The sequence below is a fragment of the Gymnoscopelus microlampas genome, assembly GCF_963454915.1.
Source record: "Gymnoscopelus microlampas genome assembly, chromosome: 18".
Lineage (NCBI taxonomy): Eukaryota > Metazoa > Chordata > Actinopteri > Myctophiformes > Myctophidae > Gymnoscopelus > Gymnoscopelus microlampas.
In genome coordinates this window covers 43,624,363-43,651,297 of record NC_139955.1, presented here as the reverse complement: position 1 = coordinate 43,651,297, position 26,935 = coordinate 43,624,363, and the positions used below count along the sequence as shown (strand labels likewise).

Genomic DNA, 26,935 nt, shown 5'->3' with positions numbered 1-26,935 from the left:
GCTATTTTTTGGTAATTTTGTCAAAATATCTAAAAATGTTTGGAAAATGTTGAATAAGTTTGAATTCTTTTTAACTCTTCTTCCAGCGTGCTAATACGTGTCAATTCGAGGGTCCCTTGACATGAAAAGGTTTGTTCTGTGTGTGTCCAATGATCCTAATAGGTGGTGATCCGCCACGGGGAGCTCCTGGTGGGGGTGTTGGACAAGGCCCACTACGGCGCCTCGGCGTACGGCCTGGTCCACTGCTGTTTCGAGCTGTACGGAGGAGAGACCAGCGGCAAGCTGCTCAGCTGCCTGGCCAGGCTCTTCACTGCCTACCTCCAGCTGTATCGGGGCTTCACTCTGGGTAAGACGTAGGAAAATGTTTTAAAAAATAATATATATATATACTCAAAAGATTTGCACCAATTTTCATGATTTTTCAAAAAAAATAGCAGATCTGCAAGCTCATAGCACGGCACCGAGTGCCGCGCTATGAGCTTGTAGATCTGCTATTTTTTTAATAGCCAAATAAATCTATGTTGGCAAATCGATTCATGCACAAATTCTTATTATCGACAGCGATTCAGAATCGATTCGCGATTTTTCAAAGAAAAAATGTTCAAAGAAAAGGGAAAAGAAAAATGTTATTTGCATTTAAAGGCAATTATGTTGTGTTTTTCTGCATCAAATAGAACTATACACCTAATCTAAGCTGGCATCAAAGCCAAGACGTTTTACAAGCGACCCTCTCTGGTATTATATCATTTTTTTGGTTTGAGCTGTTGGAAAACAATACGACTTTTGTCTGATTTGGGAATCGCTTTTAAATGAGAGTCGAGAATCGTTCTGAATCGTGAGATAGCTGAAGATTCACAGCCCCTACTAAGAACCCGACCTTTTCACATGCAACAAAGCATTTTTTTTGCCATTAGTTTTAAACATTTGGACACTTTTTCAAATGGCATGCTCGACACGGGGATTGGCTTATCCGTCTTTGTTTGCGTTTTCATTCTCGATTTATCCGTCTTCTTCTGTCTCTTCATTCTCGATCTGCCCCAAAACGTGACATTTGGAGGAGTCATGTCCCTCGACGGGTGCTCTGAAAGTGGACGCCGGGTACGAAAACTGTGAATTGTCACGTTTTTGTGACATTGTTTGTCTTGGATTGCGTCACAGACGTGACATGACCATATATGGCTCTTCACTGCCTACCTACAGCTGTACGACTAGGGCCTGTGACTCTCCTAGCCAGTATTCTATCAATTACTTTTTACGATTGATAAAGTAATATTCAATCAATCAATCAAAACTCTGAAAATGCACGTGGCCCTTCCACCTGACCACTTCGGGGTCTTTTCATGCTGTTTCACAAGATCTCAGATTAACCCATTAAGACCTGGAACGCATCTGTGTCACTTGACACAGATGCGTGGCATTTGAAAATGTCATTATTTTACACTTTGGCTATTCAAAAATAGCAGATCTACAAGCTCATAGCGCTACAAGCTTGTAGATCTGCTATTTTTGAAAAATCGTGAAAATGTGTGCAAATCTTTGAATATATATTGTTTAAAGCGAACATTTTTAACTGCTTCTGGGGGTCCCTGGAACAAAATATTTTGATATGGGGGTCGGCGGCCAAATACATATCATTTTGGAGGTCCTTGACATGAAAAAGTTTGAGAACCACTGATATAGAAATATACGTTTTTCATTTAGAAGACAGTAAGAATCGACCTCAGGTCTTCATGGGTTAAGACTTGGCCTGACAAAATGTTTCAGTCATGAGATTTGTGTGTGTGTGTGTGTGTGTGTGTGTGTGTGTGTGTGCGTGTGCAGGTGTGGAGGACATCTTGGTGAAACCCGGAGCCAACAGGCAGAGGAGGAAGCTCATTAAAAACTCTCTAACCTACGGCACCAGAGTGAGTTATACTAGTAAAATATCCATTAATAATCATCCTTATTTTAGTCATTAGAAGCGAAAAGCGTAAAGAAAAAAAACAAGTAGCAGATCTACGAGCAATTTTCTATTATGCATGCATGCCCACACCTCATTGAAATTGTCATGATTGATTATCTTCTCAGTCGCCACGGCCACAACTGATTTCAGTCATTGGATTCCATAGAAGCCATGCATGACATCTATGGGCAGCATGTTGCGCAGCGAAAACATCCCATCTACAAGCTCTCAATGCCTCTGACGCATTGAGAGCTTGTAGATGGGATATTTTCAGTTAGTTATTCTAAGATTGGAGCACATGAAGTGGCAATGTCTTCCATAAAATCTGAATAGTCTCAGATATTTCATTAAAAAAGCAAAGGTTATAGCCTCAATCTGTGATTTCGTTACCTGGTCGCTTGCGTGTGTGTGGTGTGTGTGTGTGTGTGTGTGTGTGTGTGTGTGTGTGTGGGGGGGGGGGGGCTCCTTTCATACTGTTTCACAAGTCACACATTAGGACTTGGACATACAGAGATTGTATTTAGCTTTAATCCATGGATTGTAGAAGGTTGAGAATCCCACTGAAGTGAGTGACTTTGTTGTTGTGGTGGTGGTGGTGGTGGTGTGGCAGGCCCTGCAGGCGGCCTTCAACCTGCCGTCCAGCGTGGACCAAACCGAGGCCCGCGGCCGCTGGCAGGACGCCCACCTCAACCCCGACCAGAGGGACTTCAACACGGCCGACCTCAAGTTCAAAGAGGTGGCCAACCAGGTCAACAACGACATCAACAAGGTACGCTGACTGAACAAATAGCCTTAAGATGTCCAAGCTGGACATCAACAAGGTACCCTAACTGAAAAAATAGCCTTGAGAACCAAGCTCGTCATCAACAAGGTACTCTAACTGAAAAATAGGACTTGAGAACCAAGCTAGACATCAATAAGGTACTCTAACTGAAAAATAGGCCTTGAGAACCAAGCTCGACATCAACAAGGTACCCTAACTGAAAAAATAGCCTTGAGAACCAAGCTAGACATCAATAAGGTACTCTAACTGAAAAATAGGCCTTGAGAACCAAGCTAGACATCAATAAGGTACGCTAACTGAAAAATAAGCCTTGAGAACCAAGCTTGACACCCCTGCTCTATGCTAGGTCCGCTGTAAGGCGCATAGCACATTTCAACGACAAGGCATTTCAATGTGCTTTACACAGAACAGAAAGCAAAGGAAACACAATTATTAACTAGGAGCATGTTGGCGCAGTTGGTAGCGCCTCATAGCTAGAAGGTCCTGGGTTCGATTCCCGCCTAGGACGCTGTGGGCGCTGAGGGCGTGTCTTCTCCTCCGCGTCATCAGCGCCCATACCCTAGGTGGGGTTGGTGAAAGGACCTACTCTGTGTGGAGTTTGCATGTTCTCCCCGTGTCTCCTAGGGTAGTTAACACATCGGGTGCCGATCACGGTCTGAACCGTGTGTTTACATAGTAGCGCTCTGGTGCCGTTCACGGTCTGAACCGTGTGTTTACATAGTAGCGCTCTGGTGCCGTTCCCGGTCTGAACCGTGTGTTTACATAGTAGCGCTCTGGTGCCGTTCACGGTCTGAACCGTGATTTCAGTCTTTTTGTTTTTTTTGTTTTTCTCCGCGCGGCCGGGGCTAGAGCAGCTCTGGGAGTACCCATTGTGATCTTGAGAAGGAAGGGCCAGATAGATCACCGGAAACAAAAACATGGCTTCCATCCGCTTCCTGTCTATTTCCTTCTTTAAAACGCCTATATCTCCGAATCCGTTTCCGGTGGTGAAAACCGGTCATGCACGATGCGTGATGTAACTCGCTAGTGAAATGGTATGGTTCCAGGCTGTAGCCAGGGCCATCGCTCAACATGAATGGATGCTTTTTTTTACGTGGATTTGCTGGTCGCGGAGTCTAAAGCTTTAAACAGCAAAGCGCAGTCAATGGGGAGAATGCTGGGACCCAACGTAAGTTGTTATGAAAAAATGCTGGCACCCGATGTGTTAATACCCTCACAAAAACATGTAATCCTCGTCGCAGCCGGGGCGCCTGATGGAGGTGAAAGGAACAGGTTGGAATAACGTGTTCCTTCCACGCGCTACTCCTACCGGGGAAACTCCCCCCTGTCAGGTGACAAGAAGGTCAGTTGGCTCTCATGCATTGAAGGAGGCATGAGCTCGGCCCTGGGCTTCCTAGGCTGGTGGGGGGAGTGTAGCGCCCAGGATCACTTAGAAAATTGGCACCCGGTGAAAAAGGGTTACAAAATCGTGGGATCAAAAATGTAGGAAAAAAAAGGAAACACAATTATACAATGACATTATGATGCATAAAACAAAATAAAAAACAAAATAAGTTAAACAGAAACTAAAAACAGATACAGTTACAACAGGAACAGTAACTCATTCAAAGGCAGCGGCAAACGGAAAGTTCTTTAGTTTTACTATTTAAAATAAATAAGAGTGGGAAGCAGACCTGCAGTTCTCTGGGAGTTTGTGCCATGTATGTGGTGCATAAATAAATGTGCCCCGCCACATTTGGTTTTGGTTTTGGTTTTAGGGACAGAAAGCAGACACCAAACAGACACCAACACCAAACACCTCTTTGACAAAAATAGCAGATCTACAAGCTCACAACGCCTCGCGCTGCGAGGCGTTGTGAGCTTGTAGATCTGCTATTTTTGGCCAAAGTTCTCCGCAGAAAAGGGATGCTAGGGTTCAAGTGATTAAGGTAAAAAAAAAACCATCATATCACACAAAGATTTGGCGGACCCCCTGTAGTAACTCTGAGGACCCCCTAGGGGTCCCGGACCGCCTGTTGAAGACCCCTGCCCCTAAACCATTCGTTTAGTGTTCCCAGAACCTGTGTAGATATCGTCCCCCAGTCGCTCCGTGCCCCCTCCCGCTGCGGTAACCCGCCTCGCTATTAGTATGTGAGAATTGTTATGTGAGTACGTGTTATGCATACTCAATTCTGGACATTATGGCATGCAGTATACTGTATTATGATGTTTTTTCTTCGTTGTGATTCGTGGTGGTGTTGTGTTTTTTTTTTTAGGTATGCATGCCTATTGGTCTGCACACTTCCTTCCCAGACAACAACCTGCAGCTGATGGTCATATCAGGAGCCAAAGGCTCTACTGTTAACACCATGCAGGTAATGCATGCTATCACTACGGCTGTTGTTTTTTGTAAGGACTGCGGATGAAAACTAGCATCTTTGCTAAATCCGGTGTATTTACGTCCATGTGACGTCCATTAATATGCATCCGTGTCATTTTTAAGATTTCTTTGGTGATTCAAAAATAGCAATTTTCTTTTTTAAACCGTGAAAATGTGTGCAAATCCTTGAATATATATATTCTTAAGCAAACATTTGTAACTCAAATCTTTGCTTCTGGGGGATTCTACAAATGTCTTCTAAATCCTAATAGTTTTTTGAAACACTTATGTTGCTATAATACCAGTGGTTCGCAAACCTTTTTATGCCAAGGACCACCGAAATTATATGTATTTGTCCGCGGACCCCTCTTCTCAAAATATGTTGTTCCATGGACCCCCCAGAAGCAAAGATTTGGGTTTAAAATGTTCTCTTTAAAATATATTTTCAAAGATTTGCACAAATCTTCACGATTTTTCAAAAATAGCCCAAAGAAATAAAAAAAATGACACGGATGCTTTCCCGGTCTTAATGGGTTCATTTATTTTGTTACATACCTTGGCTAAGCTGTGAAATCGTTTTGCCTAACGCGTGTGTGTGTCTCTGGTTTGTTTTGTATTTTTTAGATCTCTTGCCTGCTGGGTCAGATTGAGCTGGAGGGTCGTCGGCCGCCCCTGATGCCCTCTGGGAAATCGTTGCCGTGCTTCCAGGCGTACGACCCGCTTCCCGGCTCCGGGGGCTTCATTTCCGGCAGGTTCCTGACGGGCATCAAACCGCAGGTGTGACACATTAACCTACCAACGTGAGCCTTAATGTCAAGACCACCACCCACCTCCTTTTGAAAAGATTTTGTTCTAGAGACAGATTTGATTACATTTTTTCGATCCTTTTTTTTAGCCTTTTACCCCTGTTTTCTCCCCAATTTAGTTATGCCAATTGATTCCTCGCCTCACACATTTCTGTGAGTTGTCACTTCTGTTGTATCCTACTGAATCACCTGCCAGTGAGGAGCCCCCACCGGGAAGACATCCTACTCCTCCCGCCCAGCTTCCCTCCCCCGGAAAAAAAACATTGTGTCCGTATAGACGTTCGACAAAGCCGGATGCACCACGGTGGATTCGAACCCCCAGCCCAGAGTCCTGCACGGGTCCAATTTTGAGAACCCGTGCCCGCCCCGCCCGTCATTAATCAGATCCGTAGACCGACCCGTCACCCGTGTTATTTCAAAGTACGAACCAGAACCGCCCCGCCCGTCAAATAATACACCCGTTGTCCGCCCGTTTACCCGTGATTACATGCAGAGTAAAATGTAAATAGCCTACAGACAGTCACTCAATTTAAAAGTGTGTTGAAAAAGATAGCAGCCTTCAACAACAGCGCTACATTCAGTGGTCAGGTTCGTTCAGAAGTCAAGTGAAGACGGAGGAGCGAGCTTTAGCCACACGCGCGAACGCGCACATACGCACTACGCATGTGTCGTTGTTAACATTGTCAGATGGTTTTAATTTGAAGGTTTAACAGGATGTTCAATGTGTTTTTGTGAGTTAAGATAACTGACCGGCGTGCTCCATGCCGTTGTGCATTACTTATCAAAGTATATTTTTCACCCGTTTTCACCCGCCAAACGCGAGTACCCGTCTGGTACCCGCGCGGGTACCCTGCCCGGTGCAGGACTCTGCCCCAGACGCCGCGGAGGTGGGCAGGCACTTTACCACTGAGCCACCCGAGCTTCTGACTTCTTTTTTTTTGTGCCTATAATGACAACCCAAAACGGGTTGATTATTAATTGATTATTTGATTATATTATTGATTATGTTGTAATGATTTAACAAATCAGTTCGGTTAACTGTTGCACCCGTAGTTCATTTGTTTGTCATTATTGTTTGTCCTCAGGAGTTCTTCTACCATTGTATGGCTGGCAGGGAGGGCCTGGTAGACACGGCTGTCAAAACATCCCGATCGGGGTACCTGCAAAGGTAAAAACCTAACAACTGTGTCCTAATATTATACTTCATTGTCCCGAGTCCCTCAGGGCTCTATTCTAGGTCCTAGCAAAAACAAATCCCCTTTACACCAATCTACGAGCTCACAACTCAACACATACTGTTCAACACATACGCTCACAACATGACAACACATTACTAGATCGGCAATTTTTGGCGAATGTTCCCCTCAGAGTTGGGATGCTCCTTCATTGTGCTGGGTTGTAGGTGTGTGATAAAGCACTTGGAGGGCCTGGTGGTGCAGTACGATTTGACGGTGAGGGACAGCGATGGTTCTGTGGTGCAGTTCCTCTATGGTGAGGACGGCTTGGACGTCCCCAAAACCGGGTTCCTCCAGCCCAGGCAGTTCCCCTTCATAGAGAGCAACTACCAGGTAACTACCCTAACCCTTCATAGAGAGCAACTACCAGGAGTATAGACAACCTAACTAAAGCAGCATGTGGCTTTTCATGTTGTTGACATGCAAACCATAGTACAGGGGTAGGCAACTGAGATAAGCCTAGGGCCAATATCACTCCCAGACATTCCATCGCGGGCCGGGCCTCCCCGCGAACATGCACAACACGCGCCCGCGGGCGCAACATTTTTCGGGTCTAATTCGGGTCTAACTCGGTCTAATTCGGGTCTAATTTGGGTCTAATTCGGTTCTGTTTGACCAATATAAATCAACATTTTTTCCGGTTTAAATATCAGCACAGGCGATTTTTCTGGTGATTTTTTTTTTTCTTCTCCATTTTCCTCTAATCTAGCTATAAAATGTTATAAATCTTTTAAAATGCATCGTGTTTATGAGTGCATGATTTCAAAAGTGGGTTCAGGTTCTATGAAATAAGTATTTATAATTATTTTAACATTAATTTTTAATACTTTTTTTATAACACTTTTCAGTAAATCATTCATACTGTATCTTTACTAATATGTGACTGATGGCACCAACAATGTGAACATTAACATAAAAAAAAAGAAAAATATTTTTCTAAAAAAATTTTTTTTTTTTTTTTTTTTTTTTTAATTCTCAAAATTATCTCACGGGCCAATTATTATTTCTGGGGGGCCAATTTCGGCCCGCGGGCCGCCTGTTGCCGACCCCTGCCATAGTATATACTGTATCTCTGCAGCAATGGGATGAAAATGCAACATGGATGATAGATAATACAGGATGTTTCCATTCCAGCGGGAATTAAAGCATAACTTTAACTCATTCACTGCCAGAATTATTTCTGGCCCGTTTGAACACCGCCAAGATTTTTCATTGGAAAAAAAAAGTACTCAGGAGCCGAGATAAAGAATTTTTAAGTTTTAAGTTAACAAGGAAGTGGATGGGAGTCTATATCTTCGAAAAATCATATCTCCTTGGTCTTTGGGTCAAAAAAAAAAAAAAAAAAATCTAAAAAAAAAAAAAATATTTTTAATTTTTTAAATGTTTTAAAAAGTCGTTTTAGTCGTTCTTGGCAGGCATGGCTTATGGACAGAAGTCGTTTTAGTCGTTCTAGGCAGTATATGAGCTAATAACAGTCAATGAATTCAAAGATTCAAATTAAGTCAATAATGTATGTTATCAATAAATCATAAAATGAGCCAATCAATAGAAATCATGTGTCACAGTACTCAATGCTTGTCAAATATGTATTAGAAGTTATCAATACAAATACAAAAAATCTATATTAGCAAAAAATAATATTACCAAAGAAATATATCCAATATCATTTGTATATAAAGAAGCAACAGGATCAGTACAATTAATGTAAATTAATTGTACTGATTGGGGCGCAGCCCCCCGAATCTCTAGTATATATATATATGGTAAAATACAAAGTGAAATAAAAACATGATTTCCAATTAGAATAATAAAAAACGGGGTTAAGTAAAGAAAAAGCAAAAACAAAAACACTATTACTTAAAGACGTGAGTCTTAAGAGGCGCTTTAAAAGTTCATATTGAAGAAAAAAATAGAAGCAGGTAACACTGGCACTGGTCTGTTAATGTTAACAGCAAACAACGAAACGATCGCTCCCCCATCCCTGAAAGGACAATTTTCTCCTTCAAAATCAATTAAAATTCCCCACCAGATTCCCCTTTCATTCACATTCACCGTAACAGGATTACATGAAATATCAGATTATTCATTCAAAGCCAGGTCAGTGTGAGGTGTGTCCAGAGCTCTGCGTAGGTTCTGCCAGAACAGTCCAGGGTGCTGTCCAGCCTGGGACCAGCTCAGGTAGGTGTGTCTCTTCACCAGCCTCCTCATGTGATAGTAGGGAGACAACTGGTGGGCTGGAATGTCCTCCAGAAACACCAGGATCAATACGTCCTTCTGTTCATCAAACAGACGGTAGCTGCACACAGGAGACCAGAGGACATTTACACTCAGTCAGGTTGTACGGACAGTATGTACAAGCTTTATCTCTAAAACAGATAGTTCCCATCCTTGATTATGATTGGCTGGTTTCCATTTAACCCATTAAGACCTGGAACTGTGTCATTTTTAGATTTGAGCTAAAAAGCATTATTTACACTTTGGGCTTTTCAAAAATAGTAGATCTACAAGCTCATAGCGCGGCACCGAGTGCCGCGCTATGAGCTTGTAGATCTGCTATTTTTGAAGAATCTTGAAAATGTGTGCAAATCTTTGAATATGTATATTTTTAAAGCGAACATTTTTTACTCAAATCTTTGCTTCTGGGGGTCCCTAAAACAAAATATTTTGATGGGGGGCTGCGGCCAAATGCATATAATTTTGGGGGTCCTTGACATGAAAAAGATTGAGCACCACTGATATAGAAACATACGTTTTTCAGAATACTGTTGAGATTTAGGAGACATGTAGAATCGGCTTCAGGTCTCAATGGGTTAATAGGCGTGATGAAACACACCATAATCTTCTCCTTAGATCAGTTTATATTAATCACAGGTGGATTCTTTTCTGCAGTGATCCAGCGTATGTGTAGCTGAACGAGGTAAGGGGAGCGCTTGTTTTCCTTCCAAGCCCCCCGGCTGTGCGGGGCTTCTAAGCACCGCCTGCGTAGGACGGCGAGTAGCCTCGATCTCCAGGCTTTTATTGTTTAGTTTTGCTAAAAAATAAAAGCCTGGACCAGCGCGTCGGTGTACCCGATATAGGAAGTATTTCATTTCCCCAACCAACCAGAGTGCAGTGGGCGTCACTCGTAATGTTGTGTTGACGGGGCGGGGGCTGGCGGACAGATCGGTGAACCAATGGGATCACACGGATTCTCTCGCCGGAGATGTTAAACATGCCCCTTTAGGTCAGAAAACAGGAGCGTTGGTGCAGCCTAGACGGCGAGTGACTTAGGGCATAGATATTCAACTGGCGGCCCGCGGGCCACGTGCGGCCCGCGAGGAGCTTCCTTGTGGCCCCTGGCCATATTCCCAAAAAAAAAAAAAAAAAAAAAAAAAAAATGTTTTTTTTTTTTTTTTTCATAATTATTATTTATGTAAATATATGTTCGTTTTTATGTTATCAAAGTTAAAACAGTACACATTATTTATCCTTCATTAGTTCTTGAAAGGCCATCTTTCATTGGAACTTAACTTAGAACCTTAAATAGAACCGAATTAGACCCGAAAAAAGGTTGATTTATATTGGTCAAATAGAACCGAATTAGACCCGAATTAGACCCGAATTAGACCGAATTAGACCCGAATTAGACCGAATTAGACCCGAATTAGACCGAATTAGACCCGAATTAGACCCGAAAAAAATTGCGCGCGTGCGCTTCGCGCACGCACGCAAACTGTGTGGCCCCCAACTCCAAATTATTTTACAGTTGTGGCCCCCTGCCTAATCTAGTTGAATACCCCTGACTTAGGGGCTTATAGCGAAAACAAGCGATGTAAAAAACTAAGCAAAGTGAATTTCACATACGTAGAAGTTAAATCTGCCTTTTCTATCAAATATCTTAGTTGCAACTTAAGTTTTGTTTCTTTGTGCCTTTGTTTGGGAAAAGTTGATCTCGTTGATAGCACAGACAGACACTATAATCTGTCAGGAAGTTGCTCTACCTGGTTTGTGCTCTGGGAACTACTTTCTTGTAGAAGTTGTTATTTGTAGTGAATTATTTTTAAGAACTGTTTTAATTGGGACGTGTCTATGATTCATGTTGCCATATTTGTAACTGTTTTAGAAAAGCAATAAGACATGCAAGGAGGTCTCAGTTTACCTCCATATAATGGCTGAGATCATATTAACATGACATACAGTATGATGCTATTTATGCATTATATTCATATTAACATGACACATGATGCGTATTTATCATGTGTCATTATTATTATATTCATGGCTACATGCCAGTTACAATTCTAACTTTTAGATGAATGATTTGGAAATATTTGAACATTCAGAATCTGTTTTTCCTCCCGGGGAAGGGCTGTCCCCATTTCTCACTGAAGAAGACACTTGCCAAGGATGCCTTTATAGTCCTTGAGATGTGATGGGCCAAATCCCAGACACTTAGCAAGCCCACTTGATTGGGCTAGCCTGGTGAACTGCTCAACTGCTTTAAAGGTTCTATGACATTCATTTTCACTTTTTTAATTTTTTATGTTTTTTGGGGGGTTTTATGACCTCAATTACACCCAAAAAATCAGAACTTTGAACATTCAGTGGATTTTCTGTGGTCTGGGGTTTTCTGAATAATTAAGCTGAAAAGTAATCTGAGCTTGGCCCTTCGGCAGTGAGGTCACAGCCGATTAATCCCGCCCACTCTCCTCCTCGCCCCTCCCCTCCCCTATCCTTTCCTTTGGGGGGGGGGGGGGGGGGGGGGGGAGGCGGAGCAGAGGCGATGATTGACAGGCAAAATCCCTCACCAGCGACACCCGCAGGCAAAGCTTTCTTTTTTCATTGCAGTTGAAAAGGCTTTAGAAATGTTAGAGAAAAACACCTGCCATGGATCAATGGAGTGGATTTTTTTGTTAAAACTTTGTTAAAAAAAGGACAATTTTCTCCTTCAAAATCAATTAAAATTCCCCACCAGATTCCCCTTTCATTCACATTCACATTCACATTCACCGTAAGGATTACATGAAAAAAACTTTCTATACACGTTTGAAGGACCATGACAAAGACTTTTAATGTGTGGAAAAACTGAACGTCATGAAACCTTTAAGCCTCAATACCCCAGATGAGTTTAGTAGCTCAGGTCTCTACAGAGTTTGAAGGCACACTGGAATAAACTCCCCACTGATGTCAGGACAGGAGTCACTGCCCATCTTTCGCCGCAGGCTGAAAACCCACCTCTTCAGGAAACACTACCCTTCCTCTTCGCCTTGCCTACTTGTAGTTAACTAGTTGTACGAGCTCTTGTTTTATTGCTTTATTGGATCTTGTTTATTCGATACTTATTTGTTTTAGCTCTTGCTCAATTTATTTTCCTATTTGTCTCATCTGTTTAAAAACGTAGGTAGCTGATATATTGTACTTTTACCTCAGCGCTAGGTATACTCTTAGTTGCTTGTTTTAGAAGAGAATGCACTTAAAACTTCTGGTGATTAGTAGATTCGTTCCCGACCTATGTTGAATGCACTTATTGTAAGTTGCTTTGGATAAAAGCGTCTGCTAAATGACTGTAATGTAATGTGTTTAACACATTTTTGACTAAAATCAAATTTCATGTAATTCTCCTGTAAAGTGGCTGGAATTGTGATGTTTTTGCCCTGGGTCACATGCACACACAGCCTCAGCACAATAGTTCACTTCATGACTCAACCAATAGTCTAATAGTGTTGGCTGACTGCTGAGTTGGTCCTAATAGTTAGGATGAGTAACAGAGGACATTGATTGAATATTTTATTAGGCAGAAATGTTAATTAAAAAAATGTAATCCAAGGACAAAACAACTAAGGGGGACTGCATTTATTTAAATCAATCAATTAATTATGAATTGGGCTATATATTAATAATGCTGCCACTGTAGGGGCCATAACATACTGCCCCCATCTCACCTGGCCATCTGGATCTCTCTAGAGCACCATTCACTCTCCAGGTAATGACGGCTGATCACACAGATGGTCTTTCTGCTGCCATAGATGGCATCTGTAATGTTCTCTATGATGGGTTTACCTAGAAACAAAACATACAGACATTATTCACACCAGATTGAAAACTATTTCACTTGTTGAGAGACAGATCAGACATATAGTATCACATACTGTAATTATAATGATACTACAGACAACACAAACCTTCAGACAGAGAGAGGTCCCTACCTGCGTACAACCGTTAGTGACACAAAGAGACAAACCTATTTAGATGAATACAGTATTACTTAGAGACAGAGAGATGTTTGTACCTGGTAGGAAGTCTCGGTGGTGCAGACAGAGTCTCCAGCCCTGCTCTCCCTCCAGCACTGGAAGCATTTCTCTGCAAACCCAGAGCTCATCGTGAACGTTGTAGGAGATGAAGGCATCGTAGCGCTGAGGAGACCCCCTCTTTCTTTCCTTGGCGTCATAAAGGAAGGCCAGGAAGAGGTAGTAGCCATAGAGAAGATGCAACCTCAGGAAGTGGTAGGTGAAGGATGTGAGCAGAGTTAGCACAATCACACAAGTGGAGGAAATGAAGCAGATGAAGCTAGCGTTCACCCAACAGGAATGATAGTCAAAGTCCAGAAACCTGCTGGTTCCCTTTTTATCCAGAGGAAAGCCACAAGTGTATCGGTGAGCGTCAACTACCTGTGTTTGGTTGTTGCTCTGTATCCACTGCTGAAAGTCATAATTGGAACAATCACAAGCTAAAGGGTTGTCATTCATGTTAATATACCTGAGAGCAGGGAGAAAACTGAACACAGAGACATTGATCACCGTCAACTCATTCTGGCTCAGGTCCAGCCAGGAGAGTTTAGTCAGATTGGCTTGTGCCAGGAAATCCAGGGACGTCACATTACAGTTTATTAAGGAAAGAGTCTTCAGCTGTGGTACATATTTAAATGAGTCTGGTTGTTTACCATGGACAACTACCAAATGTTCCAAATGTTTAATATCTGAGAGCATGTACCGTACAATATGGTTTTGTGGACTGAATTGAATTGTTAAGCTCTTCGGGCTCTGCAGTATGGGGGTATCTCTGTTTTGCCATTGTAACTCATGGGGAGGTGATGTAATTTCGTTGTTTTTACAATTTAGACTAAGTTTTTCAAGTCCATCTAGTCCTTCCAAATCGTATATGGACCGTGAGTCCATGTCTATGTCAATGTCTAAGTGCTTCAGCGATTTCGGACCTTTGAAATCGAAATCTCTCAACGTCGAAAGCCTCTCCCAAGTAAATAAGTAATTATTATTATTTAAATACAACAATTCTAGTTTTTGTAGGCCAGTCTCGAATGTTTCGCCATACGTCACAATTAAATTGTGTTTAAGAGTGAGAACCTTTAATTCATTAAGATGTTGAAAAACACACTGTTTGAGTTCCAAGATGTGATTGTAATCTAGATAAAGGTGTGTGAGTCTGGTTACATTTAAGAAGTCTGAGCAGCTTAAATCATTAATATTATTGAATTGCAGGTTTAGGATTTGAAGCCTGGAGAGATTCTTAACATCGTCTGGCACTTTGGAAAGGTGGTTCTTGGCTAGGTTCAAGTGACTCAGTTGCTTCATATGTATAATTGAATCCTTAGACAGTTCAGTCAGGCCATTCATTTGTAGATCCAGGTTGGTAAGATGAGTACAAGGTAACAGTGTTATATTATTCCTGTCATGGATTTGACCATACACACTGAGTGTCCTCAGTGTAGGTGTTTGGCAGATAATATTTAAGAGATCTCTGTATAGCGACACACATAACAAGATGTAGGTCAGATGTAGGTTCTCCAGTGAATCAAGGCTCTGTAGAGCCTTTTCAATGGTGTCAAAAGAAAAACCAACAAATACATTCAAATACACCTTAGTTATATTCCTTAGAAAATACTTGTCTGGTATGTCCCACTCCCATCCCATATTATAACAACATCCTGACAGGTCGATTGTCTTAAGATGTGGAAATACAGCTGTTGTGATGCCGAACTTTCTTATCGAACCTGAACTAATTCTCAACTCCCTGAGCTCAGAGGACATGTTTAATGGCAGATCTTTTGACTGAAAAGACTCTAACTCATCGGTTGTGATGCTCAGCACCTGTAAGCTTGGTAGTTGTAAGACGGTGATGATATCTGTCATCTGATTGGACCACAGACTTAGTTCCTGTAAGCTGGTGAGTGACTGGAAGGCAGCAGGGTGGATGAATTGGATATTATAATCATCCACATTCAGTATCAAGAGGTTAGACAGTCCCTGAAATATATTGTCTGTCAGTGTTGTTAGTCTGTTATCGTCCATATGGAGCTCTTTAAGATGCACCAAAGGGACAAAAGCCCCGTCATCTACATGAGTTATTAAATTATTACTCAGATCCAAATCTGTGAGATTTGACAGATGGTAAAAATCTGTCCTGTGTATCTTTTGGATCATATTGACCTTTAGTGTTAATGATTTAACGTCTCTGGGAATGTCGTCTGGTACGCTAAGGAGGTGACGACTGTTGCATTCCACTGAAACGCCAGCAGAGACATTGTCAGAGTAAAGAATAGTGCAGTCTTTCAGGAAGTAAGCCAGAATAGGACTAAGATAAAGCGTGAACAACAGAAAGAAGAAGGAGAAACAAAGCCAGCTTCCTGTCTGTAGCATCGTGGCTGTCTTCAGGGTCAACTGTCAGGTACTTTTGACGGAGTAATTCTGCTGTGGACACTGGTTGGTGACAACACTGTTCAGCATTGATGATCTAAAGAGGATACAACAGTAAAACGGTTACAGTCCACATGGAACCTTTTATTTGTTCTGTAACTCGATATACTGTAGATTCTCACTTTGTATTCCACATGTCATGTTCCCTTTAAAGGACTATAGCATCATGTGTGGACAGACTTGTCCCATGTCATTGTCATCTGGGACTCACTTACAATTACATAAAAAGATGTACAAATGTTGGACATTCAAATTGAAACATTCAAATGAAGCTGTACACATAACAACTCTCAAAAGGTTGTGGAGAACTCTGTCAACTTCTCCATTCAGCCTCTTTCACTTTAATGACAGTCATCAAGTTAATGTTTCATTCTTATCAAATAATATCTTAGCACAATAACAAATCAAATATATAAACCATTTCAAACTCTTAATACTCTTCACACTTTATGTTGCTAGTACCTGTTTACTTATTATTATTATTTTTATTATTGTTAAACAATGGACATAGCATCTGTCTAAACAACATGCTGTCTAAATAACATTTTGTGCATTTGAAACATTTTACTTAAATAGCACTTCTCACAGAGATCTCATGAAGTGCTTTACATACAGTGAAAAAACTAAAAACGGTATTAAAGCAGAAAAATAAAGGCTGTACAGTTAATCTCAAGCAGGACAACAACACAAGCATGGAAAATAAAATCATGTACCATCGACAAACGCCTGTTCAAATAGTAGCGTTTTAAAGGTTGTTCTTAAAAATGTCCACAGACGCTGCAGCTCTCAAAACTTGTGGAAGAGCATTCCAAAGCTGAAAGGCTTTGTTACCTTTAGTTTTTAATTTAGTGTTTGGAATATCTAACAGAGCCTGTTCAGCAGACCTTAGGGCCCTGCTGGGCACATACGGTAGGAGCATTTCAGTTAAAGGGATATTTCACTTTCAAATAAAATAAACATGAAAAAAGATATGTAAGAAATAAATGAAAAAAGTAATGGACAAGAGTTTTCCATTACTTTTGTCCTTGTTACAAGAGTCACTACATTGTCATCCACCACTATAATAATAATAATAATTATGATAATAATAATAATAGTAGTGATAATAAACAAGATTAAAGAATAACCTTTTCACCCACAGTATACTCTTTTCTCCCACTCCCTCTCTGTCTCTCCCTATTTCTCTGTCTGTCTGTAATAAATTGGAAATATTTTTTTAGGTGGGTCATCAATTTCATCCAATCAGGAGAGAGAACACCACAAAGATCATTTTGATATGAATGTGCAATTTTGAAAGGCTTGTTCTAGGGTAATACTAGTCGTTTTTTATTACGTTGTTGTTTTCAAATTCTTGTAGTGTTTTTCCGCAGTGTTTCAATATGAACGGCACTTAATTATTAATGATGATGTAATTTCTATGTTAAAGGGCTGAACCAGTCAAAGTTTGTGTGTGTGTGTGTGTGTGTGTGTGTGTGTGTGTGTGTGTGTGTGTGTGTGTGTGTGTGTGTGTGTGTGTGTGTGTGTGCGTGTGCGCGCGCACAAATAATGTCAAGAGCTAGAAGTAAAAACTTTGACTGGTTCAGCCCTTTAACATATAAATGACATCATCCCTATTCATTTATATAAGATATAACACAGAAAAGTCACATTGAACAGTACTTCCCAGGATGAAGGAATTGTACATATTGAATCCTACCTGAACTCCTAAACGTCGGTGACAACCATCCTTCCAGTGTTTTACTCAGACAGGAATGAAGTCCATTTGACAACAGCTCAGCTGACTCCTCAGAAATAACATGGAAGGCATTAGATGACGGCCAGAACATATAATGAAAGGCTAATTTAAGAAACTCATAGTTGAAAAATGTTACTGGAACTTCAAGACAGACTGCCTTACCAGACATAGGCCTACATTTGTGATACAGAGAATTAATCAAAATGTAAGCTAATAGGCAGGCATGCCAACAACTGACTTCTGAGAATCAAGGAGTGTATTATCCTCAGCTGACACCTCAGAAATAACATGAGGTGACAAATAGTGAAAGAGGAAGCACCCTAAAAATGAGAAATGCTTCAGTTTAGTGGAACTAAGACAGAAACTATCAATCAGTGTAAACAACAAGACTCTAAAGGGGAATACCACTCATTTTCAACATTGAACCATGTCATAATACCTTAGAGCAGGGGTTTTCAACCGGTGGTCCGCGGACCACTGGTGGTCCGCAAAGGTATTGCAGGTGGTCCCTGGCCAAAAAAAAACTTTTTTTTTAAAACTTTTTTTTTTTTTTTACTTTTAATAACTTACAGGAGTTCTTACTGTATTGTGTTTGTGTAATATGAAATGTGAGCTTACCATAATCACAATAATCCTTAATCATATTCCATCATGTTCAAACAAAATCGCTGTATTTTATTAGATATTATATTGATATTATAGCTATTTTCTCCAGCTCCCTGTGGTACATGAACCCCCACCACTATTGTGTGGGGTGGGTCTATGATGGACCCACCACGAACAATAGTGGTGGTCCTCAGGTTGCTTTTAGTCAGGATGGTGGTCCCTGGGTCGAAATCAGTTGAAAACCCCTGCCTTAGAGCTGTTGTGTGGAGATAAGACAGAAGTACGGCCGTGCGGCAAGTGACTGCGGCAATGCGTTTTTTGGGGGTTTTTTGGGGGTTTTTTTTCAATCGAACCCAGTTCGATGTGTGGGTCTTTTCGCATGCGGTAAAAACTGATTGACTAATCGCACCCTGTCTGCAAAGGCCTTTAGTTAGAGCATTTTCAGCCTATTGATTTCTATTATCTACAAGTACAATGTCTTGTGAAATGTGATATATAATCATATGCGACTATAAACTACTACAAGTCGCACTGTTTCAGCTGGAAGTGAGATCCACCTTTCTAGTGAATGAGGCAGCCTAGAGGGCGGGCCAAAGAGTACACCTTCCGTATGTCACTGACTGATCACATGACCCCAACAACCGATTCTCCAGTTTTAGGAAACGGGGGGGGGGGGGGGGGGGGACTTTTTTCTTATTTCCACACGAGAGGTCTGAGTGGTATTCCCCTTTAACCCATTGAGACCTGAAGCCGATTCTACATGTCTCCTAAATCTCAACAGTTTTCTGAAAAACGTATGTTTCTGTATCAGTGGTGCTCAATCTTTTTAATGTCAAGGACCCCCAGAATGACATGTATTTGGCCGCAGACCCCCATCAAAATATTTTGTTCCAGGGACCCCCCAGAAGCAGAAATTTGAGTTAAAAATGTTCGCTTTAAAAATATATATATTCAGAAGATTTGCACACATTTTCACGTTTTTTCAAAAATAGCAGATCTACAAGCTCGTAGCGCGGCACTCGGTGCCGCGCTATGAGCTTGTATATCTGCTATTTTTGAATAGCCCAAAGTGTAAAATAATGCTTTTTAGCTCACATCTAAAAATGACACAGTTCCAGGTCTTAATGGGTTAACCCGTAGCACTTACTTGACCTACAGTAGCCTGACGACCATGCAGTCTTATGCAAAGGTTAAAATGTCATTTAGGTAGCATGTTATTTAGATGCCAGGTTACTTTGTTGACCTGGCATCCTGTTTGTATAGTTTCAATGTACAGATTGTTTATTTTTATTTTTTTTTAGACTGAAATAATGTCTTTGGGTATAGTTCAGACACCTCACTGGTTCATAGATGTAGAAACCTAGATACCTCATTGGCCGATGCAGTTCCTTGGAGCGACTTGTATCCGTGGCCGCCATCTTGGAAGTGGCAGCCGAGCATTCTAATGCATATACATGCATTAGAATGGCAAAGAGTACACCTTCCTGCCTGAATTATTTCAGATTTTTTTGCAGTTGTCTGCCAGAGATTTTTCATTGAAATTAAAAAAGTACTCAGGACGGCTCCTGAGATACAGAATTTTTAAGTTCTAAGTTAACAAGGAAGTGGATAGGAGTCTAGATCTTCGAAAAATCATATCTCCTTGGTCTTTGGGTCAAATAAAAAAAAAGAAAATGTAAAAAAAAAAAAAAAAAAGGTGTATTAAAGACATAGTTTAATGTTGAAAATGAGTGGTCTTCCCCTTTAAGCAGACGGTCTCTCCACTATTAAAATCATCACAACTCCCTGATTTTTCAAGCGACTTTCAAGCGGTTATGTTTGTAACAAATGCCAGACATGGAGTATGGCTACAGTATGGATCCAGTAGACATACGCGGTTACATCTAAAATGCATATTTTCATACCAAAATACTTGTATCTAATCCAAGTAACAGTAATAGTCACAAAGCATTTCTGTCAGTCCAGTCACTGAGATATAATATACATGAAATATGCCACATTGCAGAATTGCCACGTGTTTGGACTGCAGTAAAATCCGATTTATTTCCCAAATCCGAGTGTGGAGTTTGGCAAGTTCAACAAACGAACTAGTTGCTGCTGCCTCATTGTCTCTTATGAGCTTGCCCTTTCAAACATGTCACCCTCTGCAGATACAGATCCATTCACTCAGGATTGATTGGGAGCCTCTCCGTGAGCCTTTTGACAAGACTGTTTAGACTGATGCTAGGTTCTTGGTTTACCTATGATCCTAGTTTACTGAGACACTACACTGTCTCTATTACCTTTCTTACTGTAAGTCACTCTGGATAAAGAGCGTCTGCTGAATGCCTAATTGTAAATATAGGGCCCTATCTTACCCTGACATTAGAGCAGCACTATTATCATTGTTAGTTTAAATATAGGGCCTTATCTTACACATTAGACGCAGCACTATTATCATTGTTAGTTTAAATATAGGGCCCTATCTTACCCTGACATTAGAGCAGCACTATTATCATTGTTAGTTTAAATATAGGGCCCTATCTTACCCTGACATTAGAGCAGCACTATTATCATTGTTAGTTTAAATATAGGGCCCTATCTTACCCTGACATTAGAGCAGCACTATTATCATTGTTAGTTTAAATATAGGGCCCTATCTTACACATTAGACGCAGCACTATTATCATTGTTAGTTTTTCCTGCTGGGAGGTAGACTACAAGCTCAAGATGTGTTTTTGAGCTTGTAGATCTGCTATTTTTGCTACTTTTGGAATTGGAATCCAGATTATTTTTTGACAATTTTTTTATTGGAATCCTGAAAAGAACATTTTGTATTTAATTTCAAATGCATTTAGTTATACTTTTAGTAGAGTCAAAAATGGAGGTTCCGTGACCATCCTTTGGCAAGTAAGGTTTGACGATTGATTTGACCTCTATGGACCCTTTAGAAAAGATTTAGCCCCCAGGTCCCTCCCAAAAATCCTGGCATTTTTTGCTAGACAGCCAAATTCAAAATGGCGCCCGGCGCCATCTCTAAAAATTAACTTTTGATCTGAATGACCTAGAATCATGTATGAAGGCACTTTTCCATACAAGTCAACCATGAGGATTCCAAATCTGACACAATTTTAATTGTAAGACCTTGTTTTGACTCCGAAATTCAAGATGGCCGACATCCAGTAGAGTAAAAACTTATACCCAGGGGGCAAAGGGGGGTATGCTGCATTTGTCCTGCCATAAAAGGTTGGCCACCAGAAATAATATCTATGACCCAGTAGGATCACAACCTATATGGACAACCCGGTCACCTTGCTGCTGGAAATCCAATATGGCCGCCTCAATATTATCAGAAAATAGCTTTGGCAATAACTTTTGAACCAGATGGGCTAGAAATAAAAACTTGGTGTCTATTTCATGGTTTCAGAGCATGAGAAACTCAATGGAATACTTATCTTTATGATTGGGTGTGTCTGGACCTTTCATTTGCATATTTCCAAGATGGACGCCACTCGAAAATGAGTTTTACTATGACTTTTACAGCAAAAAGTCTGCTTTTTAAGCAATATGAACACATTTGGTCAGTTTGAGCTTTAATTTATATGTTGTCAATATGGCTGCAGTCATAAATAATGTATGGTATTACATTTCCCCTCAGATTTATTGATTTATAGATCTATAGTTGTGGGGATGATTGCAGAGAAAATCGGAGAAAAAGCCCACAACGTATCTTATGTATCATTTTAATAAACTAAATACAATATAAACCGACACATGCACACTCCAAGACTTGCCATAAACTTCAACTTTAGGGCTATACAAATTAACATAGTGGTATGCATTCAAGTAACATAACAAAAGATAGACTACTTAGTGACAAATAGAGTAAAGGCGGAATTGAGGTTGCCTACAAAAGGTTCATTTTGACCTCTATGGTGCTGTCTTGCCTGCTTCTAAAGCCAATGATACTATGGTACAATGCTATTCACTGTCACTGTTGTCATGTGTTGCACTGATCCTGCTGCATCGTGTCTCCAGTCCCTGGCAACGGCATCCTAAGTAGCATGGAATTGCCTTCTTTGCACGGGAACAGTTTTTTTTGGCAGCCTTTGATACAGCTGCATGATATTGCCTTGTTCATTGACACAGGCCAGGCTGGCTCGGTAGATGCAAGGGGGACTGCATTGCTAGCACTGAGAGACAGCTCTTCTCAGGTGCAGGTCAAAGGCATTCTCTGTCGGGGGCAGCAGCTTTAAGAGGGTTGATCTAAGCTTACTCAGGTCAAAATCCTCCTGGTGGTCCTCTTTGGATGTATATACAGCAATTGTGAGGTCTCGTGCCGGATTTATGGACGTCATCTGAGAGGGAATCATAAGAGTTTTCACCAAACTCCTCAAGTGCAGAGATCCAGACGCATGATGGCCTTGAACCATGCCTTCTTCCCAGTGAAGAAGGGATAGCTGGTGGTACAGTATCTCTGCCACTTAAACTATGGATAAAGGGCAGGGCACGACACTGTGCGAGCCCCAGTGCTGATACCATTTGATGGAGAGGAAGGTATGAATTTTGCTCTGTTCTCACCCACAGCTCTGGAAGGCATCTGAGATGGGTTGCTGCATAGTAAAGGCACATGATGATGTTGTCTGTGTCATTGGCATGGATGAGAACTCTGTCAACTTTGTCATTCTGGACGCTGTACAGGGTGTGGAGTATTATTCTTGTATCAGCCTCCTGTTGTGTGGATTCTAGTGCAGGGACATCTTCAATAGACCCCTCATTGATCACCACACTCCTTGTCTCTTCTTTAACCCCCCCACCCAGGTAAAGATGTGTTGGACCAAGGGCCGCCTTAAGTTTCTCATTTTCACACCATTCGTCACAGAGGAAACTCAATAGGTTTGCCTTGTTAGCTGACACAGCAAAAAACTCCTGAGGATCTGGAGCTGTGTAATGCATACTGACTTCATATTCTTTGGCAGGTTTTGGTCAAGCATATCTGTGTTCTTGCTCAGCTGTCTTAAGACTAGGTCCACTGTACCGGTCAAAACAGAAGTGAATGATCTCTGTGCCAGCAGGCACATCATTCAACAGCAGACGTTGGTATCGTTCAGCGATTGTTCCAAATGCTTCACCTTTCAGGAACGACCAATGGCGCATGGCATACATGGCATCAATAACTACTGCTGTTTTTATGTCTTCTGTAGGCAGGTCAGGGATGCATGCAACTTTGGTCTCCTCTTTCAGGACCTTAACAAGGCTTGCCTTGGTACCTGTTCTCATCCTGCCATCTTCCTGGAAGAGGGAAGGGGGGAAGTCACTGCACTCGTGGTTGCCTATAAAGACAAGGTTGAGTTCTCCACCACTGGCTATGATTTGGGTCATGCGCAGGAGGGCAGTAATTTCATTGCTCTTGCCAGGTGCTGAGGTTTTCCCCTTAGATATTTTAGATGATGTGTTTTGAGTGTAGAAAGTGTTAAGCTTCATTATGCTTGTCTTCTTCTGTTCACTGGACAGTGACTCACACAGTGCCTTCAGTGCCTCCCAGTTCTTTCACACTCATCAAGTCGTCCTTGACTGTGGAATCAGCACACTGTCCTGTAGATATGTTGATCATGGGTTAGTCTCCACTGCTGCCATGACCTTGACTACCATCTCTGTGTCCCGGATTACACGACTCTGACCAGACTCATGGTGTGGGTCTGCCATATTGACAACATATAAATTAAAGCTCAAACTGACCAAATGTGTTCATATTGCTTAAAAAGCAGACTTGTTGCCATAACAGTCAGCTGTCACTGTAAAAGTCATAGTAAAACTCATTTTCGCGTGGCGTCCATCTTGGAAATATGCAAATGAAAGGTCCAGACACACCCAATCATAAAGATAAGTATTCCATTGAGTTTCTCATGCTCTGAAACCATGAAATAGACACCAAGTTTTTATTTCTAGCCCATCTGGTTCAAAAGTTATTGCCAAAGCTATTTTCTGATAATATTGAGGCGGCCATATTGGATTTCCAGCAGCAAGGTGACCGGGTTGTCCATATAGGTTGTGATCCTACTGGGTCATAGATATTATTTCTGGTGGCCAACCTTTTATGGCAGGGCAAATGCAGCATACCCCCCTTTGCCCCCTGGGTATAAGTTTTTACTCTACTGGATGTCGGCCATCTTGAATTTCGGAGTCAAAACAAGGTCTTACAATTAAAATTGTGTCAGATTTGGAATCCTCATGGTTGACTTGTATGGAAAAGTGCCTTCATACATGATTCTAGGTCATTCAGATCAAAAGTTAATTTTTAGAGATGGCGCCGGGCGCCATTTTGAATTTGGCTGTCTAGCAAAAAATGCCAGGATTTTTGGGAGGGACCTGGGGGCTAAATCTTTTCTAAAGGGTCCATAGAGGTCAAATCAATCGTCAAACCTTACTTGCCAAAGGATGGTCACGGAACCTCCATTTTTGGCTCTACTATTTACTGAACTTAAATACAAATACATTGGACATAAAAATACAATAGAATTTTAATACTGGTCATTAAGCTACTAATATAGACTGAAGTAAATAAAGCGGGTCATGTTTGGAATTGTAACAGCTGAAATCAATAATATATCAGTATTCCAATATTAACCTGAGGGCCACATTAAGTGAAGGTGGGGGCCGCCAGTTGCCCATGTATGACGTAGGGGGTCTCGGAGAATCGGAGAAAAATGTAAATGTGCCGCCGCGATAATCTATTCCATGGGTATGGGCAGTTGAATGTGGCTTGTTTGGCGGTCAATGGCGGTGTGAGCCTTGGGCCAAATGACGAGTGTACTCGTCAATGGCAGTCGACGAGTTAATAGCAAAAATAGACTACAAGCCACAGCTGTGAGTTTGTAGATCAGCTATTTTTATAGAATGTTTGGCTGTTTTTTTGCAGAATGTTTGCCTATTATGCCCAGAAGACTTTTTCATGTGGTTCTGTGTGTTGGATGTAAAAGTGTGGTCATCATGTGTGTGTCCGTCAGGTCATCACCAAGGCCCAGGTGTTGGAGCAGGTGCTGTCGCGTCAGGACTCCCGGGCTGCCACGCAGCACTTTGACGCCATCCAGAGCTGGAAGGCAAAGAGAGAGACGGCAGCATGCCCACGCCAAGGTACCTGTACTGTAGGGGTGCAGCTATTAATTAGAACAAGGTTCCCCAAAATACTCATATTTTAACTGGGGACCCCCCACCCTGACATTCACTTGGAATTGTAGGCATTACATTTGGTTTGACTCAGCTCGTCAGATAATTGTTATAAAAATAGCAGAACTACAAATAGATCGGCTATTTTCACAACGTTTGCCTCTTTCTTACCTAATATTTGACAAATTGGCCAATTTGGTATTATTATAATGGTCTTAAAAGTCCTTAAATTGTCCCTTTAAAAATCTTTAGAAGCATCTATGAACACAATTGGCCCGTGTTCGGGGGAGGTAAGCCTGGGGGGGGGTCGTTACGCCAATCGTTACGCCAATCAATTGGCGTAACGACTAAATTGGGAAGAAAAAGGGGTAGAAAGCTAAAATTATCATGATAAATAAATAAAAAATCAATCTATTTTAGGACTGTCATTATAGAACTAATCTACAAGGGGTGTGTGTGTGTGTGTCAGTGTTGATTTCGTCAACTATGACAAAAAATGTTGGTCAACTACCTTTTTTCACTGACGAAATAAAAACAAAGCTACGATGACTAAAACTAAATATTTTGACAATTTGGTCAACAAATAAAAACTACGCCAAAATAAATGTCAGTCGACTGAATCAACTGTAGATTTAGTCGACTATAATCTTATGATATTTAGTAGACTAAAACTACACAAAAACTAAAACTTTTCAGATGACAAAAAACATTACTAGAACTAAATGGAATTTTATTCAAAAGACTACAACTAAAACTAAATGAAAATTTGCTGTCAAAATCAACAAAAGTGTGTGTGTGTGTGTGTGTGTGTGTGTGTGTGTGTCAGGTGGCTTCCTGTACTTCTCCCAGAAGAAGCTAGCCAGACTAAAGCAGGCAGAAGGAGGCGTGGCTCTGACCGAATCTGGCAGGGAAGCTGCCACTCTCCAGGTATAAACACACACACACACACACACACACACACACACACACACACACACACACACACACACACACACACACACACACACACACACACACACACACACATAGAGCTGTCACCATCATGACATTTTACTTGATGATTTATTGTCCGCCCTAGTGTAGCAGTTAGAGCAGAGGTGGGCAACTTTGATGACGGAGAGGGCCACTATATTTCCACACTCACTCCAGCGGGCCACATTGCATATTGCCATTCTATGTCACACAAAAGTAGCAAAAACAGCCGAAATACAAGCCCAAAACGCGTTGCAGCACGACACGTTTTGAGCTTGTAGATCTGCTATTTTTTGCTATTTTCAAATTGGAATCCTGAAAAATAACATTTTTATTTAATTTCAAATGCATTTAGTTATACTTATGTTAACTTTATGAACTTAAATACAAATGTATTGGACATAAAAAAGACAATAGAATTGTAATACTAGTCATTAAGCTACTAATATAGACGTAAGTAATTAAAGCGGGTCATGTTTGCATGTTTGGAATTTTAACAGCTGAAATCAATCATATATCAGTATTCCGATATTAACCTGCAGGCCGCATTAAGTGAAGGTGGGGGCCGCATGTGGCCCCCGGGCCGCCAGTTGTCCATGTATGGGTTAGAGCCATAGAGTTAAAAATAATAGAGAGGGCACCGGATATCGCCTCCCGTCC

At 41.3% G+C, this 26,935-nt stretch overlaps 2 protein-coding genes across 2 annotated transcripts in view; one reads left to right on the top strand and one right to left on the bottom strand.

The window, feature by feature from the left end:
- The window catches only part of polr1a (RNA polymerase I subunit A), a 91,091-nt gene that overhangs the window by 38,104 nt on the left and 26,052 nt on the right, over positions 1 to 26,935 (top strand). Inside the window, exons 18-26 of the mRNA XM_084041418.1 lie at positions 163 to 346; positions 1,822 to 1,904; positions 2,553 to 2,711; positions 4,982 to 5,080; positions 5,710 to 5,862; positions 6,977 to 7,059; positions 7,294 to 7,459; positions 25,144 to 25,270; positions 26,130 to 26,230. Coding sequence (XP_083897544.1) covers positions 163 to 346; positions 1,822 to 1,904; positions 2,553 to 2,711; positions 4,982 to 5,080; positions 5,710 to 5,862; positions 6,977 to 7,059; positions 7,294 to 7,459; positions 25,144 to 25,270; positions 26,130 to 26,230 — 1,155 coding nt within the window. The remainder of the gene's footprint in view (positions 1 to 162; positions 347 to 1,821; positions 1,905 to 2,552; positions 2,712 to 4,981; positions 5,081 to 5,709; positions 5,863 to 6,976; positions 7,060 to 7,293; positions 7,460 to 25,143; positions 25,271 to 26,129; positions 26,231 to 26,935) is intronic.
- Positions 8,738 to 13,468, bottom strand: LOC311033787 (toll-like receptor 13). Its single transcript, XM_084041443.1, has 3 exons — positions 13,395 to 13,468; positions 13,048 to 13,165; positions 8,738 to 9,422 (listed from the first exon to the last, which is right to left on the bottom strand). Exons 1-3 carry the CDS (start codon positions 13,459 to 13,461, stop codon positions 9,206 to 9,208), a joined length of 402 nt encoding a protein of 133 aa, XP_083897569.1. The 5' UTR covers positions 13,462 to 13,468; the 3' UTR covers positions 8,738 to 9,205.